We start from the raw sequence: 16,194 nt of genomic DNA, 5'->3' as shown, positions 1-16,194 counted from the left end.
TCTTTGAAAAGGAATGATTACATAGGCTGATCTCTAGGACCACTTACATTTCTAAAAGCTTACACTTTTATGTATTGGTTGAAGTTTAAATTCAGTTCAGTCGCTCAGTCGTGTCCTACCCTCTGCCCTGTGGACGACAGCCCGCCAGGTTTAAATAACTACATTCAAAGTCTGAAAGGCATATGTTGAAGTTTAAATAACTACGTTCAAATTTTGAAAGCCATATATTTTCAAAAGTAATTTTTAAAAAACTATACAAATCAGTTAGCTATATAATGGTATAAGTTATTCTTTCATTAAATATTAAGATATATAGATAAAAATGTCTTTGTTCACCATGGTAGACCAGCAGCAACATGATAACATTGCTCCAAATGAAATTACAAACTAATCAACATGTGACATTTCAAATGATTGTCCAGTGAGACAGTTATTTTCTCTTATCACTTCAAAATATGTATTCAAACTACTATAATGACCTTCAGTTTCCATAAATAAGCTTCTATAAAAAGCTGGCTAACATACTTAAGAACTAGGCTGTCACTAACAGTTAAAGCTTATGAAATAATTTACTCAAGCATTTTTAAAGTTTCCATTCTGTTTCCAGTAAATATTCTAAGATTATCTCATAGCTAGAAGCTTCAAATGTCTAGGGGAGAATTTGTTTGATAACCTTAATAATGGAAATATATAGATCACAAAAGAGTCTACTATTACTATTAAAAATATAAACACTGTACAGGCCAGTACTTGTTAATAAAAAAATCACTGATATGATTCAATTACCAAGCACACTTTGTAATACATTAGTACATATTTTATCTTTATGTTGCTGCTGCTGCGAAGTCCCTTCAATCGTGTCTGACTCTGTGAGACCCCACAGACGGCAGCCCACTAGGCTCCTCTGTCCCTGGGATTCTCCAGGCAAGAATACTGGAGTGGGTTGCCATTTCCTTCTCCAATGCATGAAGTGAAAAGTAAAAGTGAAGTCGCTCAGTTGTGCCCGACTCCCAGCGACCCCATGGACTGGAGCCTACCAGGCTCCTCCATCCATGGGATTTTCCAGGCAAGAGTACTGGAGTGGGGTGCCATTGCCTTCTCCATCTTTATGTTAATAGAACTTCAAATTAGCAAAATGACAAAAGGCAGAAACAATTCTTTACACTTCCCTCATTTTTAATACTTTCTATACAGTTACTACATTTGTGCAATTATAAGAAAAAAGACCACTGAAGTTCCACCTCTACATTGTTTTTTTTCTTAAATGTCCATCTCACATATTGAAGACATTGAACTTTTCTGGAGCTCCTGAAAATTAACACCAAAACCTTATTGGTGAAACACAAACCACATAATTTGACCTAACTATTCATATTAAACAAAATGAATGACTAGATCTTTCCAAATTGATCCTGCTTTACTGACATGGGGGAAGTGAAGTGAAGTGAAAGTCTATCAGTTGTGTCTGACTCTGCAACACCATGGACTTTAGGGTCCATGGAATTCTCCAGGCCAGAATACTGGAGTGGGTAGCCTTTCCCTTCTCCAGGGGATCTTCCTAACCCAGGAATCGAACCCAGGTCTCCCGCATTGCAGGCGGATTCTTTACCAGCTGAGCCATAAGGGAAGCCCTGATATTGGGGTGGGAGGGAGACTAAATTAGAAATTAACCTAAAACACATTACAAACACAGAAACATTAAAAGATACTGTTTACACAAATTGGAATAAATCATCAGGTATCCCCTATTCATCTGGCATTGCCTCAAGTGCTTACATGTCATTTACTCCTAGTAACAAAACAAATACTTGTTATCTATTCATTCTGAATTATAAGATCTGAGTTGTACCGGGCAAAGGCAAAAACCATCCAGATTTACTGATTGACTAATAGACGGACTGACAGATAAATAAACAAAATCATATGGCCATACAGTAAAGTGCAGAGTGCCTGCACTTGCAGCACTCAGAAGAAATCCACGGTATTCTGGAAGCACTTCAACTCGGAGTAACAGTCCGAGTTGTCTGAAATGTTTTACAGACATTGTAGCAAATTTTCGAATGTCTTAAGAAAAGGCAAATCTGTCCTGCTTTTTTTCTCTAATGGGAAAAGTTGCTGCTCACTCTAACTATATTTTCAACTCCTAACCTGAAGAGATGGAGGATCTCTAAAACAGTTACCCATTTAGGATTAACCTCACCTGCGGAGAAGCAGAGCAGCAGTCCCTGACCTGATGATAAAATTGGGTTAGACCCAAGTGATGGAGAGAAAAGAGATAACACTACCTGTGGCTCCCAAAGCGGGGGACGGGGGCGGGGGGCGGGGAGGGAGAGAGCTTGGGATGGTCCAAGAGACTTCTTTATCCCGACCATATTTGGGGAAGCGTCTAAGCTTGGGAGTCCCCCCACTCTAGTGTAAAAGGGAGTCACGGGGACCTCTCTCCTCCCTCGCCCTCTCCATCCGGCCCTCGACGCTCAGCTCTCTCGCCGGAGCTGGGGGGAGGGAGTGGAGGAGGAAGGCAGCTGGTCCCCAGGGCCCCCTTGAGTGGTTCCCGGCGGCCGCTGAGGCCTGGACCATGCCTGCGGCCTCCGGGCTCCGACCCCGCGCCAGCCCGCCCAGCGGGCCCCCAGACCCGGCCCTTGACTCACCGCTCTCCACCTCGCTGCCTTTCTTGGCGGTCGCCGCGTTCCCCATGACTGGGGCGATGGGAGGAAGGGTTGAGGGAAGGGAAGCGGGGCTGGCACCGTCCCCGCTGCTCCACAGGCAAAGGCAGCTCCCGCTTCTACACCGGTCACAACAGTCAGTGCCCCCGGGACTGGCGCCCAGAATGCGGGCGGGAAGACTGGGCAGGTTCTGAAGCCAGGGCTTCAGCGAACTCAGCCCCGGCGGCAACGGCGGTGGCGGCGGCAGCGGGCAGACACTCCCCCTTCCCCCGCCCCGCCCCCCCTGCGCGCCCCCGGGCAGTCGCGCACCCGGGCCCGGGACCCTGTCCCTCTTCGCCAGCGGGCGCGCGCGCCGGAAGTGACGTGCCGGCCTGGGACGCGGGCGACGGGCTGAGGGGAGCCTCGGCCCCGGGTAACCCGGGCTGGCACCTCAGCGGCCCATGGGGCTGGGATGTGGTGGCCCGGGCTTACTCTCGGATGCCCTTCCCAGAGATATGGAAGGCAGCGTAGGGACCGTTAGCTTTCAGGAACCTGTCGTTTCTTAGAGTGGCGTTGGTCATGCCCTGGAGCGGGGCCGCAGGAGGCCTTAACGCGGTTTGGGTTGCATTCTTTGTGCCTCGCATCGCGGCGGCTCCTCGCTCAGAAGCTTCCGTGGCCCCACAGCCCCACCGGTCCGAGAGGATCGCATGGTCTGGGAGGAGATGGCACAGGAGGGGAAACCCCTTGGTTCTCGCCTCCGGGCTTTGTGGACTGATCAGTATCAAGCCACGGGAACAGCCTCGTCCCTAATTCCGATCGTGGTTCGGAGCCTCTCTTTGCGTCCCAGATCCAGGTATTCGCCCAGCCCACCACGTTTTCCTCCCGGTTCTTAGGTCGTCGGTCACTATCCCTTCGATGTTTCCCGTGCAACTTTTATCCGCTGTGGTTTCGCGGGATTGCTCTCAGGTTTTGTCAGATACCCCAGGCGGAAAAAACGGAAAGTATTGCTGTTTCTGCAGAATGTCTTTTGATGTGAGTCATTGTATTTAGCAGCTGTCTGTGTAGATGTCATAATAAATGTATTCCCAATTGCTAGTGGCGTTTTCCTTAGTATACATCTTAGAGCGCTTGAATTGTGAATAGTAACCAAGTAATTTATGTGGCACTCCAGTGTTTTCTGTTGCATATTTCTTTGAACTTTGCGCTGTGAGCATTTATTCTATCACCAGGCAAGTCCTTATTCTAAATTTAGTGTAGAATAACTTCCGGAGGCACAGAGACTACATAAATTTATTTTGTGTCCCCAAGACACCAGGCACAGTAGATATTTAGTGGATACTTGTAGATTCCAAAGTCAGCATTGGAAATCTCTCAGAATTTTTTAAAATAGCTTTCATTACTGACAAAAGCAGAGTGGTAACTGTAGAAATTTCTCAGTAAGTTCTTCCCACTATTTCTAATAACTAGTTCTGTTAATTTATCAAAGGTTTATATCATGTACTGTATTCCAAGTACTACCATGCAGATAGCAACTCATTGGATCCTTAAAAACTCTATAGATGGAGTCTTTTTATCATGACTTCACTTATGAACAAACTGATGCACAAATAGGTTAAGCAGTATGCCCTAGATTACACAGCTAGTATATTGTGGAAGCAGGATTTGAACCTCTGTAATGGGGCTCCAAAGTATGACTTTTTATCCATAGTGTTATGCGGATGTTATGGTAAATTGCTTTCTCTCCATTTAAATCCCCTTGACTTGAAAAGATCCAGGCATAATGAGTTTATTTCTTGGGGAAATTCATTATATCATTTTCTGGGTTTCCACTAAATCCAAGTAATATAAAAATTGTAGAGGAGGATTTGGACTAGGTGTAAGGTTTGTGTCAGCATGCAACAATGTCGCAACAATGTCACATCCTTCCAGTCACATTTAGTTTTGTGTTGTGGGTGTGATATTTCACCATACCTGCACAGAAAGTTGAGTAAATAGCATTAGAAGTGTGTTAGTTGCTCAGTTGTGTTAGACTCTTTTCGACCCCATGGACTGTGTAGCCCACTAGGCTCCACTGCCCATGGAGTTCTCCAGGCAAGAATACTGGAGTGGATAGCCCATTCCCTTCTCAACGGGATCTTCCTGACCCAGGGACTGAATGCAGACTCCTACATTGCAGGCAGACTCCACCATCTGAGCCACTAGGGAAGCCCCCAAATAGCATTAAGCCACATACCAAATTAAGGACAACTTTTTGATACACTTTCTTCTGGACTCCTGGAATACTCATGCTGCCCTCATTGGTGGGAGTTTTAAAATGTATACCTTTTTAGAGACCAGCTTTAGTAACAGAGCTGATAGGGTTCCCTGATAACTCAGCTGGTAAAGAATCTGCTTGCAATGCAGGAGACCAGGGTTCAATCCCTGGGTCAGGAAGATCTCCTGGAGAAGGGAATGGCTTACCCACTCCAGTATTCTTGCCTGGAATTCCATGGAGAAAGAAGCCTGGCAGGCTACAGTTCATGGGGTTGCAAAGAGTCAGACACAACTGATCAACTAACACTTCCACTTTAACAATAAAACAGATTATGTGCATAATTTGTCCCTATCCTTAACATGATTTTGAATTCTAGATCTCTAACAAGAGGACAGCCATTTGTTTAGTAAATTATTAATTTGCAGAAGAGACTGTTGACAAGGATTACAGAGTTAAGATACCTTATAACTACATCCTGGAAAGTTAATAAGCAAAAATTCAACTTTAGAAATTTCTCCCTTTCTCTCTCAGTTTAACTTTATCATTCCTTGGTGAAGAAATTGTTAATTAAGAAAAAATGATCAACAATTGGAAATATTTTCCCTTTTCTGTATAATTTCTGTTTTTTATATTAATAATAAAAACTGCTATATTACACTGCTACTTTGATCCAGGGAAGATTATACGTTGAGTTTAGTTCCATGAATGACTTTCAGTTAATAAACATTCATGATCATCTAGTTATAATTATATACAAATTGTTTTTTCACTATTAGAGAAAGTTCTCTTTAGAAATCTATTGTTTATATAGCATCTAAAAGACTGTTTTAAGAATTGTTATTGTTTTTTTTTTACTTGTAGAACGGGCAGAAATTTCATTAACTGTTATTCTTAGATGATTGGGACTAGCATAGGGCAACTGCTATTCTTTGCCACTAATGCCTTTTCTATAACCTAAACAAGTATAGAGGAAGAACTATATCTTGTTTCCCTAGGAAAGCAGATGCCGAGAGAAGGAAGTGATATGGAAAAAAGACTTTGAGTTACCTTCCATATAATATTTTATCTAAGAACATGCAACACTCTGTCGCAGGGAAAATTGGACCAGTGGTAGTTGCTTTGGAAATAACTATCCTTACACTTTCTAGTACTTTATGAAAACGTTTTCACATGTCATTTTTTATCTGATTCCCACTACAAACCTACATTATATTAGCCATACTTTACAAATGAGAAAAAAGTTCAAAGAAGTGAAGTAACTAGGCCAAGGTCACTCAAATGGTAAGTAGCAGAGTACTAGATTATATACCATTACTGTGAGAGACAAATGTAATCTCAATCTCATTAAGATTAGTTTTTATTATCCACATTTTGCAAATGAGAAAACTAAGGCTTAGGAACAAAGAGCCCTGTGTTCTTCTTAAGAGTCACCTTTTCAGAAAGGAGTGAGAAAGTGGGCAAAATTAGCAAATTGTTATTCCTATTTATTTTGTAGTATTTACTTAATTATGAACTAGATTTCCAAGACCTTTTAAAGGAAAGCACCCTCAGAAGCAATGTATGTCAGAAATACTTGTTTTTCCTTTACAATCACCAGGACAGATAGAGCTGAAATAATTGTTGGAAATATGACCAGGTCATTTTGTTGTTTTTATATTGTATTTTACATCAAGTAAGTGCAAATGATAATTTATTTAACCATCATAAAATTATGATTATTTTGAATGATTTAACATTAAATCATCTATGAAAAGCATCTAAAGTAACTTGTTATATAATAGGTACAATTATATTTAAAATATAATTATATTTATTATTTATATTTATACTTTATATTTATAATTTATTATGTTTAAAATATAATTTAAAATACAATTAATGTATTCTTTGCATTTGTGTTTCAACAATGATTGTTCGACAGATATGATTAAAGCAAATTTGAAGAGTCTTTATTATATGCAAAACATGATGAGGGGACATCCCTGGTGTTCCAGTGCCTAAGACCCTGCACTCCTAATGCAGGGGGCCTGAGTTCCATCCCTGGTTAGGGAACTAGATCCCACAAGCTGCAACTAAAGATCAAAGATCCCACATGCTGTAACTAAGACCCGGTGCAGTGAAATAGATAAATATTAAAAAAATTTTCCTTTACATTAAGCATGATAAGGGTATAAAGATGAATACAATCTGTTCTCTGCCCTCAAGATGTTTTTGTTTATGGCAAGAAGGACCTGGAAGTAATTATGTAAAATAAGACTAAGTAAGACTAATAAATCACCAAGGAGACTTAAAGATCAGTTCAGTTCAGTTGAGTTGCTCAGTAGTGTCCGACTGTTTGCGACCCCATGAATTGCAGCACGCCAGGCCTCCCTGTCCATCACCAACTCCCGGAGTTCACTCAGACTCACATCCATTGAGTCAGTGATGCCATCCAGCCATCTCATCCTCTGTCATCCCCTTCTCTTCCTGCCTCCAATCCCTCCCAGCATCAGAGTCTTTTCCAATGAGTCAATTCTTCTCGTGAGGTGGCCAAAGTATTGGAGTTTCAGCTTCAGCATCAGTCCTTCCAATGAACACCCACGACTGATCTCCTTTAGAATGGACTGATTGGATCTCCTTGCAGTCCAAATGACTCTCAAGAGTCTTCTCCAACACCACAGTTCAAAAGCATCAATTCTTTGGTGCTCAGCTTTCTTCACAGTCCAACTCTCACATCCATACATGACCACTGGAAAAACCATAGCCTTGACTAGAAGGACATTTGTTAGTGAAGTAATGTCTCTGCTTTTTAATATTCTGTCTAGGTTGATCATAACTTTCCTTCCAAGGAGTAAGCGTCTTTTAATTTCATGGCTGCAATCACCATCTGCAGTGATTTTGGAGCAAAAAATTAAATTTGACATTGTTTCCACTGTTTCCCCATCTATTTCCCATGAAGTGATGGGACTGGATGCCATGATCTTAGTTTTCTGAATGTTGAGCTTTAAGCCAACTTTTTCACTCTCCTCTTTCACTTTCATCAAGAGACTTTTTAGTTCATCTCCACTTTCTGCCATAAGGGTGGTGTCATCTGCATATCTGAGGTTATTGATATTTCTCCCAGCAATCTTGATTCCAGCTTGTGCTTCTTCCATCCCAGCGTTTCTCATGATGTACTCTGCATAGAAGTTAAATAAGCAGAGTGACAATATACAGCCTTGACGTACTCCTTTTCCGATTTGGAACCAGTCTGTTGTTCCATGTCCACTCTAACTGTTGCTTCCTGACCTGCACATAGGTTTCTCAAGAGGCAGGTCAGGTGGTCTGGTATTCCCATCTCTTTCAGAATTTTCCACAGTTTATTGTGATCCACACAGTCAAAGGCTTTGGCAAAGTCAATAAAGCAGAAATAGATGTTTTTCTGGAACTCTCTTGCTTTTTCCATGATCCAGCAGACGTTGGCAATTTGATCTCTGGTTCCTCTGCCTTTTCTAAAACCAGCTTGAACATCTGGAATTTCATGGTTCACGTATTGCTGAAGCCTGGCTTGGAGAATTTTGAACATGACTTTACTAGCGTGTGAGATGAGTGCAATTGTGTGGTAGTCTGAGCATTCTTTGGCATTGTCTTTCTTTGGGATTGAAATGAAAACTGACAGATTGCCTTATGAACTATGGATGGAGGTTCATAACATTGTACAGGAGACAGGGATCAAGACCAGCCCCATGGGAAAGAAATGCAAAAAAGCAAAATGGCTGTCTGAGGAGGCCTTACAAATAGCTGTGAAAAGAAGAGAAGCGAAAGGAAAGATATAAGCATCTGAAAGCAGAGTTCCAAAGAATAGCAAGGAGAGAAAACAAAGCCTTCCTCAGCAATCCATGCAAAGAAATAGAGGAAAACAATAGAATGGGAAAGACTAGAGATCTCTTCAAGAAAATTAGAGATACCAAGGGAACATTTCATGCAAAGATGGGGTCGATAAAGGACAGAAATGGTATGGACCTAACATACCAGAAGCAGAAGATATTAAGAAGAAGTGGCAAGAATACACACAAGATCTACACAAAAAAAACTATTCAGAAAACTAAGGTCATTGAATGCTAAAAGAATCCTGATGTAAGAGCCTGGAGTGGTCAGGCTGAAATAGAACCAGCAAATGTACTCATACAAGTCAAGAAAGAAAGTGGACTATCACTTAGATTGACTGCATACTAGAAATCGACTCTATTTAAAATAAGGAAAACAGAAATTTATTGAAAGAATATACAATTGCTTATAGGAAAAAGAAGAAAGCTGAAAAACCAGACTTGGCATGCTCAAGAACCAGACAGCCCCACAGAGTCCAAATAGTAGTTGTTGCTTGTATAATTTTCCCTGAAATAGCTAATGGAACAACAACAAAAAATACACTATTTTCAGTCTTGTTCCTTTCCCATAATTCAGTTTCTAAGGTCTCAAAGAGTCGGACATGACTGAGCAACTGAACTGAACTGAACTGAAGGAGATAATTCAGTTGCCACCGTGTGTGAAATTTCTGCTTCTTTTTCAGAACAAGGCAACTGATTTGCAGTCCCATGGGACTCATTAGTGGAGAAGCAGAAGTTTCTCAGAAACAAAACAAGATGGAATAGAAACTGAGCACTCAGTAAGACAGCAATATCCACTGCAGAGGACTTATTAAACAGTGTTACTAAAGACAAATGTTTCTCTTCAGTGGAGGTGTAAGGAACTACCCTTTCTCCCCTCCAAAACTACGTGCTGGATTTTGTTTTTTGTTTTTGTTTTGTTTTTTTTTTTTTTTTAAATCATAGACTTTCTTCATTTAAATATACCAGAAATATTTTGTTACCTGATATGGTAGGCAGAATAATGCCCTTCCAAAAGATGTCCATTTCCTAATTCACAGAATCTGAATATGTTACCGAGAATGGCAAAGGAAAATTAAGGTTGCAGAAGGAATTGAAGTTGATAATTAGCTGGAAAAAAATTCTTACCACTAAAACTCATTATTCTGGACTATCCCTGTGGGCCCAATGTGGATACAGAGGTAAAAAAGTGGAAGAGGGAAGAAGATGTCAACCAAAAGTCAAGACATGCGGGCAGCCAATAGAGTTGGTAAGAGTAAGATTCTCTCCTAGAAGTACTTCCTTGGTGGTCCAGTGGCTAAGACTCTCCATTCCCAGCGCAAGGGGCCAGAGTTCAGAAAACTAGATCCTGCAGACCTAAACTAAAGATCCTGAGTGCCTCAGCTAATGATACCAGGTGCTTTTCCCAGGGTCTCCAGAAAGGAACCCAGTCTTCCTGAGACCTTGAGCCCAGGGAGATTGGAGTCAGATTTCTGACCTCTTGAACTGTGAGATAATAATTCTGTCTTGTTTTAAACCACCAATTTTATGGTAATCTGTTACAGCAGCAATAAAAAAATTAATACACCCAACACCATTTTAAAATAGAGGGAGCTAGGTTAAAAAATTTGCTAAATTATCCAGACTGAAATCCAGGCTCTAGATTCTAGCTAGTGTTCATTGCACTTCACCCAAGGGTATTAGAAATTCTTACCATTGAAACTCATTATTTGGAAACACTGATTTCCTGGAAACAGGATAAAGAAGGAAAAGGAAGTTTAATTTCTTCCTAAATGATCCTGTTAAATGACTATTGAGTGTCTTATTAAAGAGAAGGAAGTTTAAATAAAATTTAGTTTTTCTGATCTGGAAGTTTAAAGGGTATTTAAACAACATCTGTGGAATGTGACAGAACCATGGTTGAAAATTAAGGTGATTTTTATTTGTTTATTACTTTAAATCTGGCAATCATGCTTCTCAATATTTATTTCCAAAGGTTTTAGCTTACACTATGTAGAAGTTGAATGATTGGAAAAGATCTTAAGGCTTGGAAAAATTGAGGACAAGAGGAGAAGGGGGCTACAGAGGATGCGATGGTTGGATGGCATCATTGACTCAATGGACATGAGTTTGAGCAAACTCCAGGAGATTGCAAAGGACAGGGAAGCCTGGTGTGCTGCAGTCCATGGGGTTCCATGGGATTTCAAACAGTCAGACATGACTTAATGACTCAACAACAACAGCAATGTACTACTTATTTCTCTGAGAAATGTTGACTCTTGTTAAATAAAAGGTGCTATTTACTTTTCAAGAATAACTGTGCAAGTTTAGGAATGGCTAGAGAAATTGGGCTGCTCTGTCTAATTAAGAGAAAATTCAAAAGTCCAGAGTAATCTAAGAGGAAAGGAGTGAAGAGGAGAGATAAGAAAGGAAGAATTAGCAAGATGTTAGAAGATGAGTTTTTATACAGAGTGATGCAGACAATGGCAGCTAAAAAGTCTAAATATGACTCTAAGTTGTTTCCTATGTAACACTTAAGGTAGCCCCCAAATCTTCAACTTGATTTCTGCTAGATAAAACAGCTTTGTATTGGTGGTTGCTCTTGATCTTGGAGGGAGAGCAGTGAGTAGTCCTGTAGAGAGATCTTGGTTCCCTGCCCAGGGACTGAACCTGGGTAACCTCAATGAAAACCAGGTATCCTAGCAGCTAGACCGCCAGGCACTAGCCGCAAAGTGGCCTTGTCTCTTTCCCTCATTTGAAAGCAAGAATGTTTCAAAGAGGCAAAAACTGTAAAAACAAGTGTAAAGTTTATAATTAGAGACAGAGCCTAACATGTATGGGAGAGCACACAGAAAGGCAGTTTGTTTATTTAAGAGAGAAGCTAGGCAGAAATACACAACCAGAGAGAAAGTGTGTGGGCATCCCCCTTAATAAGGAGTAGCCTCTTAAGTCAGAAGTTAGGCAGAGACACACACCCAGAAGAGAGTGCGGGTGTCCTGAGTGAGGAAGAGCACAGTAAAGAGGTGATCCTTCTGGGTCTTTGTTTACCTTTGGCCCGTTATCTTGTTTCTTTCTTCACATCTGACTGGTCTTTGGATCCTCCCCAAAATGCATGCACAGCTTTTTTCTAAGATGGATCCCACCACAGAGACCTGTGGGTGCACGACCACACTTTTTATTGGGTGGGGTCTCCTTCTTTTCTGACCCACAAGAAGCCTTCATTTTCATGTGCAGACAGAGAAGTGTTCCTTGACCTCAGGAGTGGGCACGTTTTCTATTTACTTTAGTAGAACTCAGCTTTTGCCACTAGGTTTGTCTTTGGAGTGTCTGGGTGAGAAGAAAGCTTGCATTTTACTTTACTTGACAAAAACCAGGTGTCTAGCACAGGGGCCCATCTATCTCCTACCTCACTCTGAATGAAATGATGACAGACAATCTTGCCTTTGACTTAAAAGCATGATGGAAAAGTGAATAGCCATTATTTATTCCAGAGCAAGGAACAAAAATTCCTCAGAGATAGAAAATCAAAGTCAGAGTGGTCCATGAAAACATAAGCTCAGAACAAGTGTGTACAAAATCATAAGGAGGGCTTTGGATACTAAAATCCACGCAACAGGAATTTAAATCAATGTTTTATAAAGAATTAAATAGCTCAACAACCATCACCACCACCATCACTACCACCACCAACAATTATAATCATAACTAAAATGCATAGACTATTCTTTGTGTACCAGGCTCTGCACTAAACCCTGAAAATATATTACCTCATGTAATTCACTAAGAATTCTGCCACAAGAGGGAGCAGGTGTAATCACAGAAGGTCTGCTAAAGCCTTAAAATCTCTAATAGAACTGATGGAAGGTAATTCTCACCCAAAAGCAGTTAGTAAAGACTGGAAGAGGGGACTGCTACTCAAGCGCAAAGACAGCAACACAAAACTCTAAGGAACATGAAAAATCAAGGAAACATAACTGCAAAAGGATCCAATAGTCTTTCAGTAACTGAACTCAAAGACATGTAGATCTGTGGTTTACTCAGTGAAAAATCCAAAATAGCTTGAAGGAAACTCGATGAGCTACAAAAAACACAGAAAGACAATTCAACAAAATCACAGAAACAATATATCAACAAAGTGAGAAAATTAACAAAGAGATGCTTGGTCACACACACACACACACACACACACACAGAACTAAACAGAAATTCTGGAGCTGAGATATTCACTGAATGAACTAAATTCTTCATCCATTTGTCTGTTGAAAGACACTTAGGCTGTTTCCCTATCTAGGCTATTGTAAACTGTGCTGCTAAGAACACTGGGGTACATAAATATTTTTGAATTTTAGATATATACCCAGGAGTGAAATTGGTGGAAAATATAGTAGTGTTATTTTTAGTTTTTTAAAGAACCTCCAAACTATTTACCATAGTTCAGTTCAGCTCAGTCCCTCAGTCGTGTCTAGTTCTTTGCAGTCCCACAGATGGCATCACTAACTCAAAGAGCTTGTTCAGTTCAGTTCAGTTCATTTCAGTCGCTCAGTCGTGTCCAACTCTTTGCGACCCGAGCACTCCAGGCCTCCCTGTCCATCACCAACTCCCAGAGTTCACCAAAACCCATGCGCATCAAGTCAGTGATACTATCCAACCATTTCATCCTCTGTCATCCCCTTCTCCTCCTACCCTCAATCCTTCCCAGCATCAGGGTCTTTTCAAATGAGTCAGCTCTTCGCATCAGGTGGCCAAAGTATTGGAGTTTCAGGTTCAACATCAGTCCTTGCAATGAATATTCGGGACTGATTTTCTTTAGGATGGACTGGTTGGATCTCCTTGCAGTCCAAGGGACTCTCAAGAGTCTCCTCCAACACCACAGTTCAAAAGCATCAATTCTTCAGTGCTCAGCCTTCTTCACAGTCCAACTCTCACATCCATACATGACCACAGGAAAATCCATAGCCTTGAATAGATGGAACTTTGTTGGCAAAGTAATGTCTGTGCTTTTCAATATGCTATCTAGATTGGTTATAACTTTTCTTCCAAGGAGTAAGTGTCTTTTAATTTCATGGCCACAGTCACCATTTGCAGTGATTTTGGAGCCCCCCAAAAATAAAGTCTGTCACTGTTTTCACTATTTCCCCATCTGTTTGCCATGAAGAGATGGGACCAGATGCCATGATCTTAGTTTTCTGAATGTTGAGTTTTAAGCCAACTATTTTCACTCTCCTCTTTCACTTTCATCAAGAGGCTCTTTAGTTCTTCTTCACTTTCTGCCAGAAGGGTGGTGTCATTTGCATATCTGAGGTTATTGATATTTCTCCCGGTAATGTTGATTCCACCTTGTGCTTCATCCAGTCCAGTGTTTCTCAGGATATACTCTGCATATAAATTAAATAAGCTGGGTTACAATATACTGATGTACTCTTTTCCCTATTTGGAACCAGTCTGTTGTTCCAGGTCCAGTTCTAACTGTTGCTTCTTGACCTGCATACATATTTCTCAGGAGGCAGGTCAGATGGTCTGGTATTCCCACCTCTTTCAGAATTTTCTAGTTCTTTTTGATCCACACAGTCAAAGGCTTCGGCATAGTCAATAAAGCAGAAGTAGATGTTTTTCTGGAACTCTCTTGCTTTTTTGATGATCCAGCAGATGTTGGCAATTTGATCTCTGGTTCCTCTACTTTTTCTAAATCCAGCTTGAACATCTGAAAGTCCACGGTTCACGTACTGTTGAAGCCTGACTTGGAGAATTTTGAGCATTACTTTACTAGCATGAGAGATGAGTGCAATTGTGTGGTAGTTTGAGCATTCTTTGGCACTGCCTTTCTTTGGGATTGGAATGAAAACTGACCTTTTCCAGTCCTGTGGTCACTGCTGAGATATCCAAATTTGCTGGCATATTGAGTGCAGCACTTTCACAGCATCATCTTCCAGGATTTGAAATAGCTCAACTGGAATTCCATCACCTCCACTAATTTTGTTCATAGTGATGCTTTCTAAGGCCCACTTGACTTCACATTCCAGGATGTCTGGCTCTAGGTGAGTGATCACGCCATCACGATTATCTGGGTCATGAAGATATTTTTGTACAGTTCTTGCCACCTTTTCTTAATATTTTCTGCTTCTGTTAGGTCCATACCATTTCTGTCCTTTATCGAGCCCATCTTTGCATGAAATGTTCCCTTGATATCTCTAATTTTCTTGAAAAGTTCTTTAGTCTTTCCCATTCTATTGTTTTCCTCTATTTCTTTGCGTTGATCACTGAGGAAGCCTTTGTTTTCTCTCCTTGCTATTTATTCTTTGGCACTCTGCATTCAAATGGGTATATCTTTCCTTTTCTCCTTTGCCTTTTGCTTCTCTTCTTTTCACAGCTGTGTGTAAGGCCTCCTCAGACAACCATTTTGCCTTTTTGCATTTCTTTTTCTTGGGGATGGTCTTTTTTCCTGCCTCCTGTACAATGCCAGGAACCTCTGTCCATAGTTCTTCAGGCACTCTGTCTATCAGATCTAATCCCTGGAATCTATTTGTCACTCCCACTGCATAATCATAAGGGATTTGATTTAGGTGATACCTGAATGGTCTAGTGATTTTCCCTACTTTCTTCAATTTAAGTCTGAATTTGGCAATAAGGAGTTCATGGTCTGGGTCGCAGTTAGCTCCCAGTCTTGTTTTTGCTGACTGTATAGAGCTTTTCCATTTTTGGATGCAAAGAATATAATCAATCTGATTTTGATATTGACCATCTGGTGATGTCCACATGTAGAGCCTTCTCCTGTGTTGTTGGAAGAGGGTGTTTGCTATGACCAGTGTGTTCTCTTGGCAAAACTCCATTAACGTTTGCCTTGCTTCCTTCTATACTCCAAAGCCAAATTTGCCTGTTATTCCAGGTATTTCTTGACTTCTTACTTTTGGATTCCATTTCCCTATAATGAAAAAGATATCTTTTGGGTGTTAGTTCTAGAAAGACGTAGTTCTTCATAGAACTGTTCAGCTTCAACTTCTTCAGCATTACTGGTTGGGGCATAGACTTGGATTACTGTGATACTGAATAATTTGCCTTGAAAATGAACAGAGAATATTCTGTCATCTTTGAGATTGCATCCAAGTACTGCATTTCAGACTGTTTTGTTGACTGTGATGGTTAATCCATTTCTTCTAAGGGATTCTTGCCCACAGTAGTAGATTTAATGGTCATGTGAGTTAAATTCACCCATTCCAGTCCATTTTAGTTCACTGATTCCTAAAATGTCGACATTCACTCTTGCCATCTCCTGTCTGACCATTTCCAATTTGTCTTGTTTCATGGACCTAGCATTCCAGGTTCGTATATAATATTGCTCTTTACTACATTGGACCTTGTTTCTATCACCAGTCCCATCCACAACTGGGTATTGCTTTTGCTTTGGCTCCACATCTTCATTCTTTCTGGAGTTGTTTCTTCACTGATCTCCAGTAACATATTGGGCACCTACTGACCT

General features: G+C 40.8%; 1 protein-coding gene across 1 annotated transcript in view; it reads right to left on the bottom strand.

Annotated features, from left to right (window-relative positions):
* Positions 1–2,902, bottom strand: part of PRKACB (protein kinase cAMP-activated catalytic subunit beta) — a 150,585-nt gene extending 147,683 nt beyond the window's left edge. The window contains exon 1 of the mRNA XM_027971472.2: positions 2,649–2,902. Within this exon, the coding sequence (XP_027827273.1) occupies positions 2,649–2,694 (46 nt within the window). The 5' untranslated portion in view covers positions 2,695–2,902. The remainder of the gene's footprint in view (positions 1–2,648) is intronic.
* Positions 2,903–16,194: the final 13,292 nt, after the last annotated feature.

This window comes from Ovis aries, chromosome 1 (genome assembly GCF_016772045.2).
Source record: "Ovis aries strain OAR_USU_Benz2616 breed Rambouillet chromosome 1, ARS-UI_Ramb_v3.0, whole genome shotgun sequence".
Classification (NCBI taxonomy): Eukaryota; Metazoa; Chordata; class Mammalia; order Artiodactyla; family Bovidae; genus Ovis; species Ovis aries.
This window is presented reverse-complemented; position numbering and strand designations above follow the sequence as displayed.